We start from the raw sequence: 16452 nt of genomic DNA, 5'->3' as shown, positions 1-16452 counted from the left end.
AGGTTTAGGTTAGATATCAGGAGGCGCTACTTCACGGTCAGGGCGGCTAGGGTCTGGAACCAACTTCCAAGAGAAGTGGTGCAGGCTTCTACCCTGGGGGTGTTTAAGAGGAGGTTAGATGAACATCTTGCTGGGGTCGTCGGACCCCAGTATTCTTTCCTGCCATGGCAGGGGGTCGGACTAGATGATCTCTGCTCAGGTCCCTTCCGAACCTTGAAACTATGTAAACATAAGGAATGTGAAAAATTAAACCTAAAATTAAGGGGAAAGGGCTACACAAATTAAGCACAATGCACCTCTCACTTCTAAGATGGGCCCCTGCCCTCACTACATCCTGTTCCATTCCCTCCAAACCCCCCAGATAAAACACACTGCAGAGCACTGCAGAAGGGGTAAGCAGTACTACTGCCTAGGCCAGTACTTGTATGGTAAAAGAACTTAAGTCTTCAGGTTTGCTGACCCCAGCACTTCACAGCACTGTTAAGCCACTTTCATTTTCAAAACTGAAGCAGAAAACCAGATTCATTCCAACTCCCAGAACCCTCTGTATTATCTGTTGGGTCTCAGCCATCCTTGCATGACAAATAGGCACTGTATCAATAGCAGGTGATCCTATTTGAGACTTCAGAAGCAGCAAGGATGTTACAGAGAATCAGGCCACAAAACATATCTTTGGGGGGAGCAATCCCAAGATGATTCAGTTTTGGTTAAAAAAAGAACTAAAGTAAGCCTATAGGAATTTTTTTTTCATTTAAAAACAGCAATTTAACAAATAAAAAGGAACTAAACAGCAAAGTCAAATGAACTGAAGACTTAAAGAAATGTCAAGTTTTCTTCAAGTTCTTGAAGCTAAGACAGGGCTGTCCACCTGGCGGCCCATGGGCCACATGGGTTAAACTGTACCCCCCCACACACAAGTTCCTGCCTGACCGTCACTGCCTCCATAGCTTCACCTGCAACAGCAGCCAGAATTCCCTCCTTCAGCTTCTACTTCCTGCCCTCCCACCCAGGGAAGTCAGGCAGTGCAGCATGGCACAGGAAAGAGAGGGTAAGGGCAAGACCACACATGCTGTGCAGGGGGGAGTAGAAGACAGTCTTGAGTGCAGTGATGTAAAAGCTACCTGGAACTGGTATCCTAAGCAAGGGGGAACACCAGGTATGGAAAGGCTCCAAGCCAAATTGGATGAAAAAAACCCACCTCTAAGACAGCAGGAGCAGGTGGAAAGTGTATAGAAACAATGGGAAAAGGGAATTCTCAGCTAGGAAAGCTGTTCCCTGGAGGCCAAGTGTAGGGACAAATACCAGAAGTCAGACTGAGTTAAAGTTTGCAAAGGAAACTGGAACAAACAGTAAAACATTCTTCAGGTCTTTGACCATAAAAGTGTTCAGAAGAGCTCAGAAAAAGTGCTCTGTTCAGAGTCTTGGGATTAAAGATTACTTAGCTGTGGCCCCAAAACTAGACCAAATTCTTTCCTCATGCTTCAATTAAGGATGAGAAAGTTGAACACAGGTACAAAGGAAACCTGCCTAATGGACATTTAGATGTAGGAAAGTTTCTAATAAAGTACTCTGATACTAGACACATTTGGGGACAGGTTTCATTTAATGTTTTCATTAATAATTCTGGTACTGAAAGAGGAAATGTGCTAAGGAGTTCTGTTAACACAAAACCAGGAGGCACTGTCAATGCAGAAGAGAACTGCAGTGTCCCACAGAAAGGACTGAATGGCCTTGAAGACTTGAATAATAAAAACAAAATGAAACTTAATGGTACAAATTGCAAGGTCACATACATAGGGCCTAATACAAATACCAGTTACAAACTGGCAGTTTCTCAACAGAGGTGGAAGAGACCTGTGTGCAGTAGTTCTTCCCAGAATGACTGAAAGCCACAAATATGAGCTGGCTAGGAAAAATTAGTGGTGTCCTCAGACATCCCAGAAAAGAGATTTCCAGCAGGGAAAGGAATATTTAAGCCACTGTAAAAGGCTCTAATAAACCCTCATCTTGAATATATAATGCTGGTCAGCCATGTTCAAGAAAGATTAATTCAAACTGGATGAGGCATAAATAAACTCCAGTAAAGGGAAAAAGCTATTTAAGCTAAAGGCCAATAGTGGTGCAAAAACAGGTATGAACCAGCCATGACTAAAATTAGGCAGGAAGCTGAAGCAGTGAGTGAGGTTCTGGAACAGCCAGTTGGTAAAAGCAGCAGGAACAAAAATAAATCTTAAACCAGCTTTAAGATAGAACTTAGTATGTGCAAGCAAGGGATGATGCATCACAGCTGTCTGTGATAGCAGGGGACTAGATCCTATGGACCAGGACATACCTTTGTTTCCTATATCCCATGTTTCTATGCACAGCTCTTACAAAGCACCTTGTGGGAAGAGAGGCCATAGTTCCTAGAGCAAAAAAGGTATGGCCCAGATTTTTGCCTTTTGAAATCCTTCTGTTGCTCAGATAGCATTTTTTGCCACCAAGGGCAGTAACTCCTCCAAAGAAAAGAAAGCAGCAGCAGCCACAGTCAGCATTCTGAAAATGTTAGTCAATTTGGTCACAACTACCCAACAGGCAAATCAACCTGGAAGCCAGAGCAAAACAAAGCTTAAACCTAGACCAGTGGTTCTAATGTTGAGACTCCCACCATCCCTCCCTAACTGCTGTGAATTGAGCAGCACCCCAGGTCAATAGCTACTTTATTTACTGCAGCACTTAACTCCTGGAAGAGAGGGGAGGGGACCAGGAAGAAGGAATGAGCTCTTAGCTCCCCAGTGAGACAAGGACAATCATGTGCTTACCTCCTCACAATGGAGCCCCCACAAACAGGCCTTTGCTTAGCTCCTTACACAGGGGGCAGAGGGGCAGGGAACACAAGCACACACTTGGGTCTTCACATGGGGGCTGGTAGGGATAAGTGATGTGACCTGACCCCAAAACAAGTCCTCACTTACCTCCTTCCATAGGGGCTGGGCAGGGAAGAGGGTGCTTATCTCCTTATACCACACAGCACCCTCAAGGAGCCTACAATACCCCAGAATGCTATATAGCATCCCTGCTGAGACCCTTCTTCAACTATGAATGCTTCCAGAGGGGGCAGTAATTCTTCCAAAACTCCCTGTACATTATGAACCACCAGAATGTGCTGGAGAACGAGATCCACTCTTCAAATCAATGATATGCTCATAGCCTGCAGCAGATTTGACATTTCCTGCAACTCACATATAGTGCCACTGCAGAGGCACTGCAGGCAAATGCTTAAATGTTTGCTAAATTTACTAGACTATTTGCCTCAACGGCAATAAATTCCATAAACTGTAGGTTTTGTGGGGTGGGGGAGCGCAGCTATTTTAATGTTTTTAATTAATGGCTTTTAATTCTGAGCACTTCCTTATTCCAAAAGAGTTAAAATGGCAGAAAAGTATCGAGTCCTGTTCCTCAACTATTAAACGCAAGGAAAAAAATATTTAAGAACGCGCCCTTGGTCTTTGCTCTCTGAGCAAAACAGGCTTCCAAAAAAATTCTAAACTGTGTTTAGCCTTGGTAAAGACAGGATATCAGTCCAGGAATACTCAGAGCAACATCATGCTCATTCTCATCCTTGAATGGTACTAAAGGACAAATGTTCTCAACATGCAAGGGAGGGAGCCACAATCAGGTCAGAGGAAACTAAAGGGAAGGTCCATACCGGTACCTGCAGAGCTGTTGTCTGAATAGGAGTGGTCAGCGTTGTGAGGGCTGGATTCTGAACCGCAGCCATTACAGGGTTACCATCTGCTTTCAGAGTTGTCAAGACAAGAGAGTCGGTCTTTATGATCTGAGGCTGGACCAGGACCTAAAGGAAGAAAAACACATTCACAGAATACAAGAGGATAGCAGACAAGGAACAAGAAACATGCAATAACTAGTAGCTAGAAGGCTGCTACAATAGTCTTCATGTTAGGCCTAAGAAGATGATAAAAGAGCTGCGTTAGTACACCTAGTTCCCTTGCATGGCATCACCAGGATTCTCTCTGTCCACACCAGAAGCCAATCCCTGAAATGAGGTGGCCCAGACACAAAGTGGGAAGAAGGGAAAGAGAGGACTAAAAGGGTCTCTGGTTTTCAATTTCTATGAGTAAAGGTAGAAGTGTCCTGTTTACAGGCAGCACAGGCAGGGCTCCTCTGTTTCTTTAACCTTCACACAAAAAGTAGGTGACATGACACCACGCTCTAGCTGCCTTTACCCCCAGGGAGCTCCTGGTACCCCTCAGATAGAAAGCTCAGTGGCCACACAGGAAGTGGAAAAGATGATTACAGATGAGGGTGGTGGTGTTTTCATTCAAACCCATGTCCTTCCAGTCCAACTTCTATGAGTAATTATGCAAAAATAAATGTGAGAGACAAATCTTTTCCTAGCACACCTCCAGCTGCCCCTATAATTTGTCTTCATATTACTGGGATGAGCAATCAGTATCCAACATTGCCAGGCAGCCACCCAGTTTGAACACTTCTCATGTACAGCCCAAACATTAAGGACAAGTTTTACCACCTGGGTTGAAAGAGACTAGTTATCCCAAATCTAATTGAAACCCAGCCCATAAAGTTCTACTACCATTTACCCCAGTGCCTGTTATTACTTTTTTCCAGCTGCCTCCACCATTCCCAGTTCTAACTGAGACTAGAAGTGGCATGTCACATATGATCGTATTCCGAATTAACATCCTTCATATAGAGCATATCCCACATTCCTCAAGTATTTCATATAATAGAGAGGAAAAAAACTGACATATCTCTGATTTAGAAGACACTGAAGCAGCAGGAAGATAACAGAAAACCTTCTGTATGGCAAAGGTGAGCTGATGAAAATGTTCTCAACCAAAAGATACTCTGCCTTTCAAGTGTGCTCTCAACTTCAGTGTTTGCTCACTGTCACAATCACACTGTGAATTAAAACGCACATTCCAAAGGATGTAGGGTCTCTCTTATTAAGAGGTAACACTGCAGCCATGATAGTCTAGAAAATATGTAAGGGGCAGAGATTTTTTGGGAAGGTATCTTTTATTGGACTACCTCTAGTTGGAAAGATCTTAGACAAGCTTTTGGGCACAAGGGTATCTGGTGCCAACTATATAGTTGGTCCAATAAGATAGCATTAAAAAAAACCCTTGTCTTTTAAATGAAGATATCTACACCTATATTATATTTATCTTTAAAAGAGCCACTTTTCACACACACCATCCCAAAGAAACTGCAAGGCCAACAGCAATCAAGCAACAGAGCCTGTCATCCTTACGACCTACCTCCACACCACACCTGGAATTCTCAAGGGACTCATCTTTCCTAGTAATTCTCTCCCCACCAGGAACCTGAGGATGCCTCACAGCCTACAGCTGCATCCTTTCTACTGGACCTACTGAGCAGACTGGACACTCTTCTCTATTTAGTCATATTTTTACTTACTGGAACTTGCTGGACCTGCGGAGCAGTTACGGTCTGAACTGTAGCTGGGGTCAGCGTCTGGATAGTGCCATTGGCGGCCTGCGTTAATACCCTCTGGGCCTGCACTGTCTGCACCTGCTGCTGGATGGTCACTGGCTGAACTTGAGAGGATGTCACCAGGCTCTGAACTTGAGGCTGAAGAACTGAAAGGAAGAAAGGAGGAAATGAGGGGCAGGCTGATAACAAGGTTCTCCACCTAGGGGCTCTAAACCCAAGAGAGATAGTAAAGCCCCCACTGCCATCAGCCATCGCCTGCTCAAAAGAGAACGGCTCAGTTGACAGGGTATGACAGCATTCAGCTAGAAACCATCGCTCTACAAATCATCATTACAAAAGAGGGACGGAAACTGAGAACCCTTCAATCTAGCAGCACAAGTCTTCAACATGAACGTTCACTTGAGTTATGCTAGCATTTCTGGTCAGACCTTCACGAGAACATCTGAATGTCATTTTTCCATTAGAGCTCCTTAGAAGTGCCTTAGCTCAACAGGAGCATTCCCTTCCAGTACACAGCATCCAAAACTCATGTCTTATTCCCTTATTTTATTGCTATAGGTTCAGTCACAGCAGAAAGCAAATATTTAAAAATCCAGTGACAACACAACACAACACAAATCACAGGAGTTCAATCCTGGGTCTGTTCATTGCACCCAAGATTGGGAGTATTACAAAAGCCTAACCGTCACCTTCAATCCTAAAAATGCCACCTACAAAATCCCCTGAAGGAGCCAGTTTGGAGGACTGTGGGACCATGTCTAAGGAGAGTAAGCCTTGATCTTTTAGTCGGTTCTCCTGCAAAGGACTTACAAACCCATTTACTAGAGTTTCCCTATTTTAGACTCATAACCATAGAAAAGCAGAGCCAGAAGAGACCTCAGGACATAATGTAATCCAAGCCTCTGCTTAAGGCAGGATCATTCCCATTTGAATCATCCTAGCAAAATGTATGTCTAACCCAGGGTTGTCCAACTGGTGGCACAGAAGAGGTTGATCTGGGGCAGTCGGGCTTCCACCCAGCTGCCATTCCCTCTATTGTTCCAACTGCAGCAGGGGTTCTGGGCTTCCCTTCCCACTTCCGTTTCCTGTGCCTCCCTCAGCCAACTGGCACTGCATACAGGAGTCCACAACTGGTGAGTTCAAGCATGTGTGCATGAATGTGGGGAGGGGGTGGAAATACAGATGTACAGTGAAGCTGGAGGTGGGCAGGGAAATTAACACATTTAAAACTGCATGAACAATCTTGTCACTGAAACTGTCCCCTTTATTTGAGCTCCCCCAAACGTTACCTTGAAAACTTGTGGCTGCATTCTGGTATATTAGCGGCTGCTGAATGATCCTGGTTTGTGGAGCAGTGCTGAAGGTTGGCGTAATCATCACAGTCTGCTGCTGGAGCTGGGGTTGGAGCTGCGGCCGAGGCTGAAGGAGAGGGGCAGACCGTTGAGGGGCAGGTGCCGTTGCCTGGGGCACTTTGACTTGCACAGCTGGGAGCTGTGGAGAGGAAGCAGTGGGTGGGAAGGACTGCAGCTGCACCTGGCTATATGACTTCTGCAGCTGATGGTCTGCAATTCCACTACCACCATTTCCACCATTACCCTGGAACGTGGCACATAACTGTTCAGAAAACAGATCTGGGAACTCTCCAACCTGGTTGCTGACAAACTGCAGCATCTCTGTGAAAAAAAAAAAGAAAGGATTTAAAACGTTATCTTCCTGCTGCTACATTCTTCTATCACACTTCAGTCACAACTCCAAAGCTATGTGCATAACCACAGGGAAAAGGGAGAGTTCCAGCACGGTCCAGAACAACAACAGAAAGACTCCAGTCACTAACTGGCAAACACTTAGAGAGCAAGAGATGAGAAGTTGAACAGTGTTTGGAACAACACCGATACTCAGGAGGGAGCTACATTAACAGTCTGTTACAACCTGTGCTATGTGATGACAGTCAGTTCTACAACTCCCACACAAAAAAACTAAAGCAACTTCCAGAAGTATTACCAAAGGTATTAAAAACCTAACATTTATCACAGCCATTGTCTAAGGCAATAAGATGCTGTACAGCAGTGATACTCAACCAGAATGCTGCGAGATCCTTTTAAGGTACCATGGGGTGCTGCACAATATTAGCGCTGTTAGGTATATGAACACCTACATGTGATTCACAAGATAAATCCAGAGATTTCAAACAACAGTACAGAGTCAAAAGCATTCTGATCGCTTGCGGTCTTTCAGAGTTCTTTGCTACTTGAGAATTGCTCTGGTATTTTTCCACTCAGGAAATGAGCGAAAGCGAAGAGATGTCTTGCCATACTATTTTTCCTCATCCCCCCTCCCCAGCATCACCAGTCTGAATGAAGATGGGATAAACCCCCAAAAGCAAGGGCATTCTGTGTTAGAGAGACACTTGAATCTGGCATACCCACATTTTAAACAGTGGTGTCCTCTCAACCTATTTATAACTTTGAGAATAACTGACACTGTACCAGCTGCAAGAAGCACAGATTACCTATTAACGAATGCTACTTATCCCAAAGGAGAACAGCTACTACACTTCTGACCTCAACTTTTGGCCAAACGAATGAAGGAAACATTTTTACTTCCCAGGCACCATTCACAAAATGCTGTTGAAACAAATGGAAATATTTCAAGATGATTAAACATTTAAGCATGAACATCATGCCTGGTGCCAAACAGGATACAGTTACCAAAGCTGTTAATCCTCATAAACTGGGATCAACTAGAACCAGGAAATAAAAGACACTTTACAGTCCTAAACTTTAATCTGATACACCAAGATGCATTATAGGGGCTAAGGATCCCTCATAGTCCCTTCCTGGAAGTAGAATACAGATCCAAGTTGGATAAGGTTTTGTTATGAAGAGTAGTTCTTATTTAGGAACCTATATTCAACTAGTGTTTTTAAAGACACGTGACAGAGCATTGCCTAACCTGAATTTGAGCAAAGAAAAAAAAAAAGGGGGTGAACTTCAGGAAGTTCAGCTGTTTATACAACAAAAATGTTTTCTAAAATACAAGGCAAAGAACGTGAAAAATAAAATCTCAGGCAGTCTGTATAATAACAGAAGGCTGCCAGGTGTCAACTACATGACAAACCCACAATTGCAAGAAAATGAGATGCACTGCTATGGGTTGCGAAGGCCTGAACCACTAAAACAGGAACCAAACAAGTTATTATGAAACGCTCTTCTAAACAACCCTGCATCAGGAAAATGTCAAGGTGTTTTGAAATTAAATCCATCTATGGTTTTAGCCAGCAGTGTCTATGAACTTTACAATGATGAATGCTGGGCAATAGACAACACTAACTCCATCCCCAGGAGATGGCTGAAAAATGTGTGTACACAGTTTTTTTCCCCTCTTAATATCACCATGAGAAAATTGGGTTAAAATACCAAGGAAAGGAACAGACATAAGCGGTTGAAAGGGTTGATTCAGGTGGAAAAAAGCATTCTAAATGTACATGTTCTGTGCCAGATTCACTTTTCCAGGGTAGGAAAAACATTTTTGATGTCTTGTACAATCTGGATCTCAAATGCATCTTTTTGCAATGTTTTTATAGCCAACATAATGTTTTTCTTTTTAAACTGTGTAGCACTGCAGTAAGCTGCACGTGGACATTTTGTATGGACAGACCTACATTTTATACAGTCAGTAGGACTGATCAGTGCTCTCACACAACATGCCCTGGCCTCATTCCAGGTCCTACTCTGCAACCTGAACTCGCAACGTACTAACTTGTTAGAGTATTCAGCATCCGGACACTGCACAATCACAATAATTTACCTTGCCATGTATGTTCCGCACTAACAAGCTAGTGTAAACTACTGTACAAATGCACGCATTTGTGAAGAATGGACTGCAGAGAATACTCAAGCCTGAAAGAGCAGAGAGGAGTATGGTGTGGCAGGGCTGCTGCTGCCCTGGCAGTGAGACGAGGAAGACTTGAAAAAAAAAGAAATTAAAAAAAAAAATCAAAGTTATTTGACAAGCTCATGCTGGACTGCAAAACACCAGGACATTGTTCTTGCTTCACCCCATCTGAAAATGTAACTTAGGGCTGAGCCAAACAAAATACTCCCATGCTTCCTTTCCCTCTGCCAAGGATGAGTTGCTCTGAACTATACCATATTGGTTGCATCAACTAGTACCACTGCTGACCAATAACTGATCAGAAAAAGTCTGCCTCTTGGTTCAATCTACCAACATCAAATGGCTGTTACACACCAGGTGACAGAAAGAGCACCTATTATTTATTCTCTGAAAAGACCACCACCTATAATGCTTTATTCAATGAGCAGCACCAATATAACCTACTAATATTAAGCTTCAGCACCCTTTTGTATAATAAGCTATTACACCACCTAGCCCCATTTTACAGATTGTAAAATAGCAAAAGAATTGCCTAAGGCAACATTACAAGTTAGCAGCAATAACTCAGTGTGTGACTCAATGTTGTACTGATCCACCAGGGAGGATGCTGTAAAACATATGTGCTCCTCCCTTTGTGTACTACACAATCAACTGTTGAGCAAAGCCAGAAGAGGCACCTGTACAAGAGCAGACCATGTTAGCAAGTCTCTTGTTTCTTCTGCAGGCCAACATTTATATTCAGTCCAGATCAGGTGTTCGCTAACAGGGAACACCAGAAGAAAACTGAGCAAAGCGGGGGAAAAAATAAAGCATCTGGGAAACGTCTCCTTTTGGTAAGGCATATTTAGGATTCTGTGGAATACCTGCTCGTAGAAATCAGTGAAAGTCCAGATGTCTGAGTCATTTATACCAGGGCTTGAAAAGGCAGGAGGAAGCACATCATTTCAAGCAACTTACTGCTGACTTCAGACAGCAGAGAACTAAGGGGAAGATGCAACTTAACTTGCCCATCTCCTTTCTAATTTCTTCGATGTTAAAACCAGCTATTTATAGGCCATGACACTTCAAGTTATTAGTAGGAAAGAAGTAGGAGTCTGGGCAATGAGAATAAGCAGCACAGTGTTTACTGCTGCCAAGACAAAGGCAGGTGTCCCAACCCCAAATGTCTGAAAGGGCACTACTATTCCCATACCCCACACAGGCATTCACGCTGCACTTATTCCCAAAGTCAATCCCACAAAAGGGCCCCCCAAGAAACCAATGGCTATGATGAAACAGAGAATTGTTGACAACTGCCCCATCCCTTGCGAGCAGTTCTGTTGTTAGCCAGAAACATCCATATACCAAACTCTCAAAAAGCCAGAAAGAAAAGGAAAAAAAGCCTGGTGTAAGCTGACAGAGATCCTGTTCCTAGGGGCACTCCCTTGCACAGCAGCCAGGGACACAGGAAGGCAGCACACACCTTTCAGTCAGGGATGCCAACAGAAATAAAGGCTTCTGGGATGCAACAGTCCATGCGAGGAGCACACCCACAGCAGGCACAGCGCAAACACGCAACCCTGCCTGGTGGATATGGGCCAGGAGTGGCAGAGCCGCCTAGCGGGAAGCCCTATAGCACCCACGCAGCCAAGTCTCGCCCAGCAAACCCCACCTGCGTGAGACGGCCAAGCCCAGGGCAGAGGAAGGCAGTAGCACCCCAGCACCCTGCACCCACCCAGGACCCTCTGCCTAGCCCACGTGAGGCAGGAGAAGGGTCTGGCCCAGCCAACCCCACCTGTGTGCGAAGGCCAAGCCTGGGGGCACACTAAAGCACCGCACCCACGACAGGGCATCCTCCCACGCGCGGGCCCTCACCCAGGGCGGCCCCCACCCCACGCGTGACCCTGGCGCTCACCGTCGATGTCGCCCAAGGTGAGCTCGTCCCCCAGCTCCGTGAGGGTCTCCATGGTCTCCATGCCCAACTCGCCGCTCTCCATGGCGACCACCGCGCGCGGGCCCGCCCCGACCGCTCACCCCGGGCATTAACTGTCCCGCCGCCTCAGTCCCTGCTCCCGGCTCCCGCAGGCTCCGCCGCCATCTTGGCCCCAGCCCCGCCCCCCACCGGGCCGTCCCTCCCCCACCAACGCGCCAGCTCTCCCGCGGCGCGTTGTCAATGAGACCAGGGCCCCTTCGACCAATCAGCGGCCGCGCCGGTTCGTGGTGTGATGGCGCGTCGGCGATCAGCAGCTTTGATTTGCATACGTAGCCTCGCCCCTCCACCGCCCTTTTTTTCTCCCCGCCTCCTTATTTGGAATATTCATGAGGGGCGGGGCCTCCTCGCTAATTATTCACCAGCGCGAAGGAGAATTTAAAGGGGCAGGACTCAGGAGGGGGGCAGCAGAGGTGGGGCGGGGCAATGGCGGCACCAGGGGAGCTTAGTTGCTAGCCGGGCTAGAGCGAGCTGCCTCCAAGGCCTTCCCACAATTCCCACCTCCGGGCGCAAGCCACGAGCGCTCCCTGCTGGCGGGGCCGGGGCCTGCGGCTCAGCCGAGCACAGCAAAGGGGCGTTTGGCCAGGGACGGGCTGCTCCTGGGCTCTGGCAATGCCGAGGCGTAAGCAGGCATTGAGCGCCCCAGGGTTTCACGGTGCAGGCAGAGCCCAGAGGGAGCAGCCCCCTGCAGCCCCGAGAACACAACAATGACCGTTTCCAGGCTCTGCTTCTCAGGCTCTGGGTCATCATCACATGGCAGGGAGTGGGTGCAGAAAGGGGGAGGGAACTAGGTGCTACCAGGGCTTTCCACACTGCTCCTCTCTCACCACAGCCTCCAGCATTCGGGGTCTAGACTCTAGGCCCAGGGTGCTTAGCCTCCAGCCCAGGGGCCAAATGTGGCCCACAGAGCCTCAGACAGCAAGTTGCCGGGGTCCCTGCGGGGCAGGAAAGTTGGAGGAGGGGCACAGGGGCAAGTCAGACTGCTGCTCTCTCTGCTGTTAAAAGGCCAAGGCCCTTGTGGGGGCTCAGAGCCATGCCCCATTCTCCCCACATGAGGCTGGGCCATGCCCCCTTCCATCTGCCCAGCCAGGTTGGGGCTGGGCTATGCCTGCTTCCTTCCACAGGGCAAGCCATGCCCTTTCCCCTTTAATGGCTGGTCTGGGGTTGGGCCATGCCCCCCCAGGCTGTAAGCCACACCCCTCTCACCTGCTCCACCAGGCTGGAAGCAGGCTGCCACCTCCCTTGCCAAGCTGGTCCAAACCCCCTTCCCTACACAGCTGGCTGGGAGCCAGGCTGGTCTCCCATTCCCCTCTGCACAACTGGATGGGGACCTGCCAAGCATGTCCCAGGGGCTGGATTGGGTCCACCTCCTGTTTAGCTGGCCAGGCAGCTTTTGTTCCCTTCTGCCATGTGTCTTTTTCCCTAATTAATCTTCTCTGACCACTTTCTTTTCTGAGGCTCTTTTGGTAGGGAGTCCAGCAGTCTTGGTGCTCTGATCTTTTCTCACCTGTCTTCTCCTCCCACATCTTTGTTTCTTCTTCCTTTTTAATGTCACAAAATCCATTATTCCCTTTCAAGCCCCACTACCAAAACCTTTGTTTGATGTTGCCTTTATTATCACAACCTTCAGCCTCTCTCCGTATACTGTAGTCACCTCTCCAAATTGTTGTATTGGCTTCCTGCCTCCACACATCAAATTCAAGCTCTCAGTCATTTGCAAGTCTTTACATAATCCCCCACCTACACCTCTGCTGTTGCTTTCCCTTTGCTGTCCTCAAATGCTCTACACTCTTCCCAGTCCCTTCTCTTCACTGCTCCTTCTTCCTCTTCCCTGCCCACCCACCCCCAGGACCAGCCCTTTCTTCAGCCCATCCCCCTGTCCTCACCTGCCAGGCAATTCTTCTCCGCATCAATTCTGCCAGCCATCTTTCCTCCTCTGATGACTAATCCGCAACTTGTCCCAGCCCTCAATCGTTGCCCTGTCTTTTGTGCTCAACATAGTGTTATAGTGCTGCAGGGAAGAAAATAGTGCTACATGAGTGAAGTGTGGCATCAACCTATAGCTCTATATGAATAAAACATTAACTATTCTGAAATACAGATGCCTCAAAAATGAGATGGAGAAGACATTTGACAGCAATTTTGCACAACGGTTGAAGACCTGAAGTAAAGACTGTAGAATGTAACTTCCCAATACAAATTTGGCCATAACACTGGGGCTAAAACCTTCACTTTTGTGACAAGTAATGTTAGATCTGACAGTTTTCAGAGGCCACAGCTTCTTTTGTAATGTGCAGGGATCCTGGTTTTCTCTGTTTAAAAAATCCAAATTCTCTGATAAAAAAATTCCAAATTTTCTGATTAAACCCCCAAAATCTTCATTTTCCCATGATTAAAATGAAACACCACTATAATCAGTTGAACACAATGTTTTATTGATATATTTGCAATTTTAAAGCAATTTGGAAGCCTACTAGTGCCTTAATCATTATAATAAAATAAATTCTAAATACCTATATATTTTGGTGTTTGATTTTTTTTATCATAGAAAATAATAGAAAATCAAAGCTCCCCTTACCCACTTCGCTCATCAGGACACGGGTCAGCTATGGCTGTTCCCTCCTGCTGCTTTGTGGTGCTGAGCAGCCCCAATATGTCAGTGACTTCCTCCTGCCCACCCTGTTGCTCTTCACTCCCGAGCCACAGTTCTCCCAGCCCTGCCGATTCTCCTCACTCCCAACCCACAGCATCCTGGCTTTGCCAGTGCCCCTCACTCCCATTCCACACCCCCTTGGACCTGCTTGTGTCCCTCACTCCTAAACTACAGCCCCCTTCTCCCAGCCCCCCAGTGTGGGAAGGGGGTGTGTGGGCACAGGTGATGCATGGGGGGTGGGAGGGGCACAAGTAACATGGGGCATTGGGGGCATGTGCCCTCCCCAAGATTTCTGTGGTCACAAACAGGGTACCAGACTGCAGCTGAGCTGGACAAGCTCTGGGGCAGGAGCTGCCTCCGTGGCTCAGCAGAAGCAGTACACGGCACAGGAAGGAGTACTGCCATGACCACAAAGCTAAGGTGCCCCCGCCCACCTGGCAGCAGTGGGGGCACAACTCCATGCTCCCACCACTGCTGCACCTCACTTCGGTGGCCCCTACTCCCCACAGCAGCCCATTGCAGGCTAGAACTCCCACATTTTTCTCTGTTAAAGAAGAAATCTGTGATTTTCTCTTTTAAGTGAGAAAATCTGCGTTTTTCTCTGTTAAAGGAGAAAATCCACATTTTTACACAGTGAATGGAAAACGCGGATCCCTGGTAATGTGTTATCCGTTAGGCTGCACTCTTTCCTGGCACTACACTGTGGCACTGGTTTAGTACGCACTAGATCGGGGTGCTTAAATACCAGCCCCTAGCACCTGTAATCTGGCCTACAGGGCAGACCAGGGCCCAACCTCAGCACTCAGCCAGGTGGAGGCAGTGTGGGGCCCCAGAACCCAATCCTGGCGTGCAGGACTGGGTGGAAGCAACATGGGGCCCCAATCCCTGCACACAGAGCCTGATGGAGGCAGTGTGAACTTTGGGGCCCAGTCCCTGCTCATGAATCTGGGCAGAGGTACCAGCCCCAGAGCCTGACCCCTAGACGTGGGACCTGGCAGAGGTGGCATGAGCCTCAGGGGCCCCAATTCTGGTATGCAAAGCCTGGAAGAGGCAGCTTGGGGTCTGGAGCCCCCATCCTGGTGTGTGGGGCCAGGCAGGGACAACACAGGGTCCTGAGGCATCAATGGGCTGATAGAGGCAGCACATGGAACCAGGTGGAGGCAGTGCAATCTGAATCTGGGCTTGTGGGCCTGATCCTGAGGCCAAAAGGTTGAAGACTGCTGGACTAGATTCAGACCAGACCCAACTCTTCTTAGTACCATTATATATGCTCAGAGGCAGTCACAGTCCAAGATGGTGTGTTTGCTTCCTCCATACAAAACAATGCTGAAATCCACGCTTCCAGACCAGCTGCTAATACAATGCTCACAGGAGAGAGTAGAGATATTTCCAAAACAAACTCCCACCCATGGATTCTAAATTGAGCAAGGAAAAATATTTGACCAGAGATGTCTTATCAGGCAAATCCCACCCCATGAAGCATCCAACCTGTAACATGAGTAGTTCTGCAAAAAAAGGGACCTATTAGGACAAGGAAACTAAAGAGGTTTTTTTTAACTGATCCTTCTCAGATTTCTTTCTAAATCCTTCACCTCACTTCCTAAGGTGATGCAAAGCATACTGCAGGAATACATGTGATGGTTCATACCTGGCAGCGCCATTTGAGCAAATTAACTTTGGTAGAAGACAGAAGGCAGGAAATGAGAATGGGTCAAGCCTTCCCCACCCCTACAGGATTGCTAGGACAAGGAGATTGCAGTTTACCAGATGGTATCTCTAACCCATGATCCAAGAGAAGGGAGCTATGCTTTCATTGAGACTGTGCTGCTCCCTACATGATTGTGTCCCTGAACAACCACACACCCTGCTCACTGCTAACCCACATAACTTCTGGGTATGTAAAGACCATGTCAGGCCTCCTCACCCCCTTCCCTCTCTATCTCTGACTAATCTGTGACAGCCCATCTGCTCGGTGGTTAGAAGAGCTGACACATGCAAAGCTGATGCATCCATTGCATCAGAGCCCATACTGTGGCACAGATGCAAGATTGGGAGGGGGCTGTAGGCAGTGGCATGTGGCCCACATCAGACATTAGAATCCTCCTCCATCCATGAACACACCTGTCAATGAAGAAGATTCAGGGAAGATTGACATAGACAAAATGGAACAGGCCAGGACAATTCTAATAAAACAGGACACTAGGATTAAGAGCCATGTTCTCACAGAACTGCCGTCCAATTTTTAATGAGCTCAAGTTTTCAGGTCTCAGTTGTGTTACCCATTTAAAGGGCACTGATGATGACAGCTCAGACCTAAATAAGCACCATACTGTGATACTGGCTCAGAACCAAGTGCAGAGAGAGAAGACAACCACCACTTCCTTTATGCATCAGTACTGCTCCCAACAGCCATCTGCTTATGCTTGGTGTTACCTGTCAGCTCCATGTTCTTGAGGAA

The 16452-nt window shown here is 47.1% G+C and overlaps 1 protein-coding gene across 2 annotated transcripts in view; it reads right to left on the bottom strand.

Annotated features, from left to right (window-relative positions):
• SREBF2 (sterol regulatory element binding transcription factor 2) overlaps positions 1–11469 on the bottom strand; it is a 36888-nt gene extending 25419 nt beyond the window's left edge. Inside the window, exons 1-4 of one of the 2 annotated variants that reach the window (XM_019545037.1) lie at positions 11267–11469; positions 6768–7151; positions 5443–5624; positions 3689–3835 (exon numbers count right to left, since the gene is read on the bottom strand). In XM_019545037.1, coding sequence (XP_019400582.1) covers positions 3689–3835; positions 5443–5624; positions 6768–7151; positions 11267–11348 — 795 coding nt within the window. In that variant the 5' untranslated portion in view covers positions 11349–11469. The remainder of the gene's footprint in view (positions 1–3688; positions 3836–5442; positions 5625–6767; positions 7152–11266) is intronic. The other variant, XM_019545038.1, reaches the window with a different exon arrangement.
• Positions 11470–16452: the final 4983 nt, after the last annotated feature.

Source organism: Crocodylus porosus, unplaced genomic scaffold, assembly GCF_001723895.1.
Source record: "Crocodylus porosus isolate Cpor-Errol unplaced genomic scaffold, CroPor_comp1, whole genome shotgun sequence".
Classification (NCBI taxonomy): Eukaryota; Metazoa; Chordata; order Crocodylia; family Crocodylidae; genus Crocodylus; species Crocodylus porosus.
Note: the sequence above shows the minus strand (reverse complement) of the source record. Positions and strands in the feature narration are given on the sequence as shown.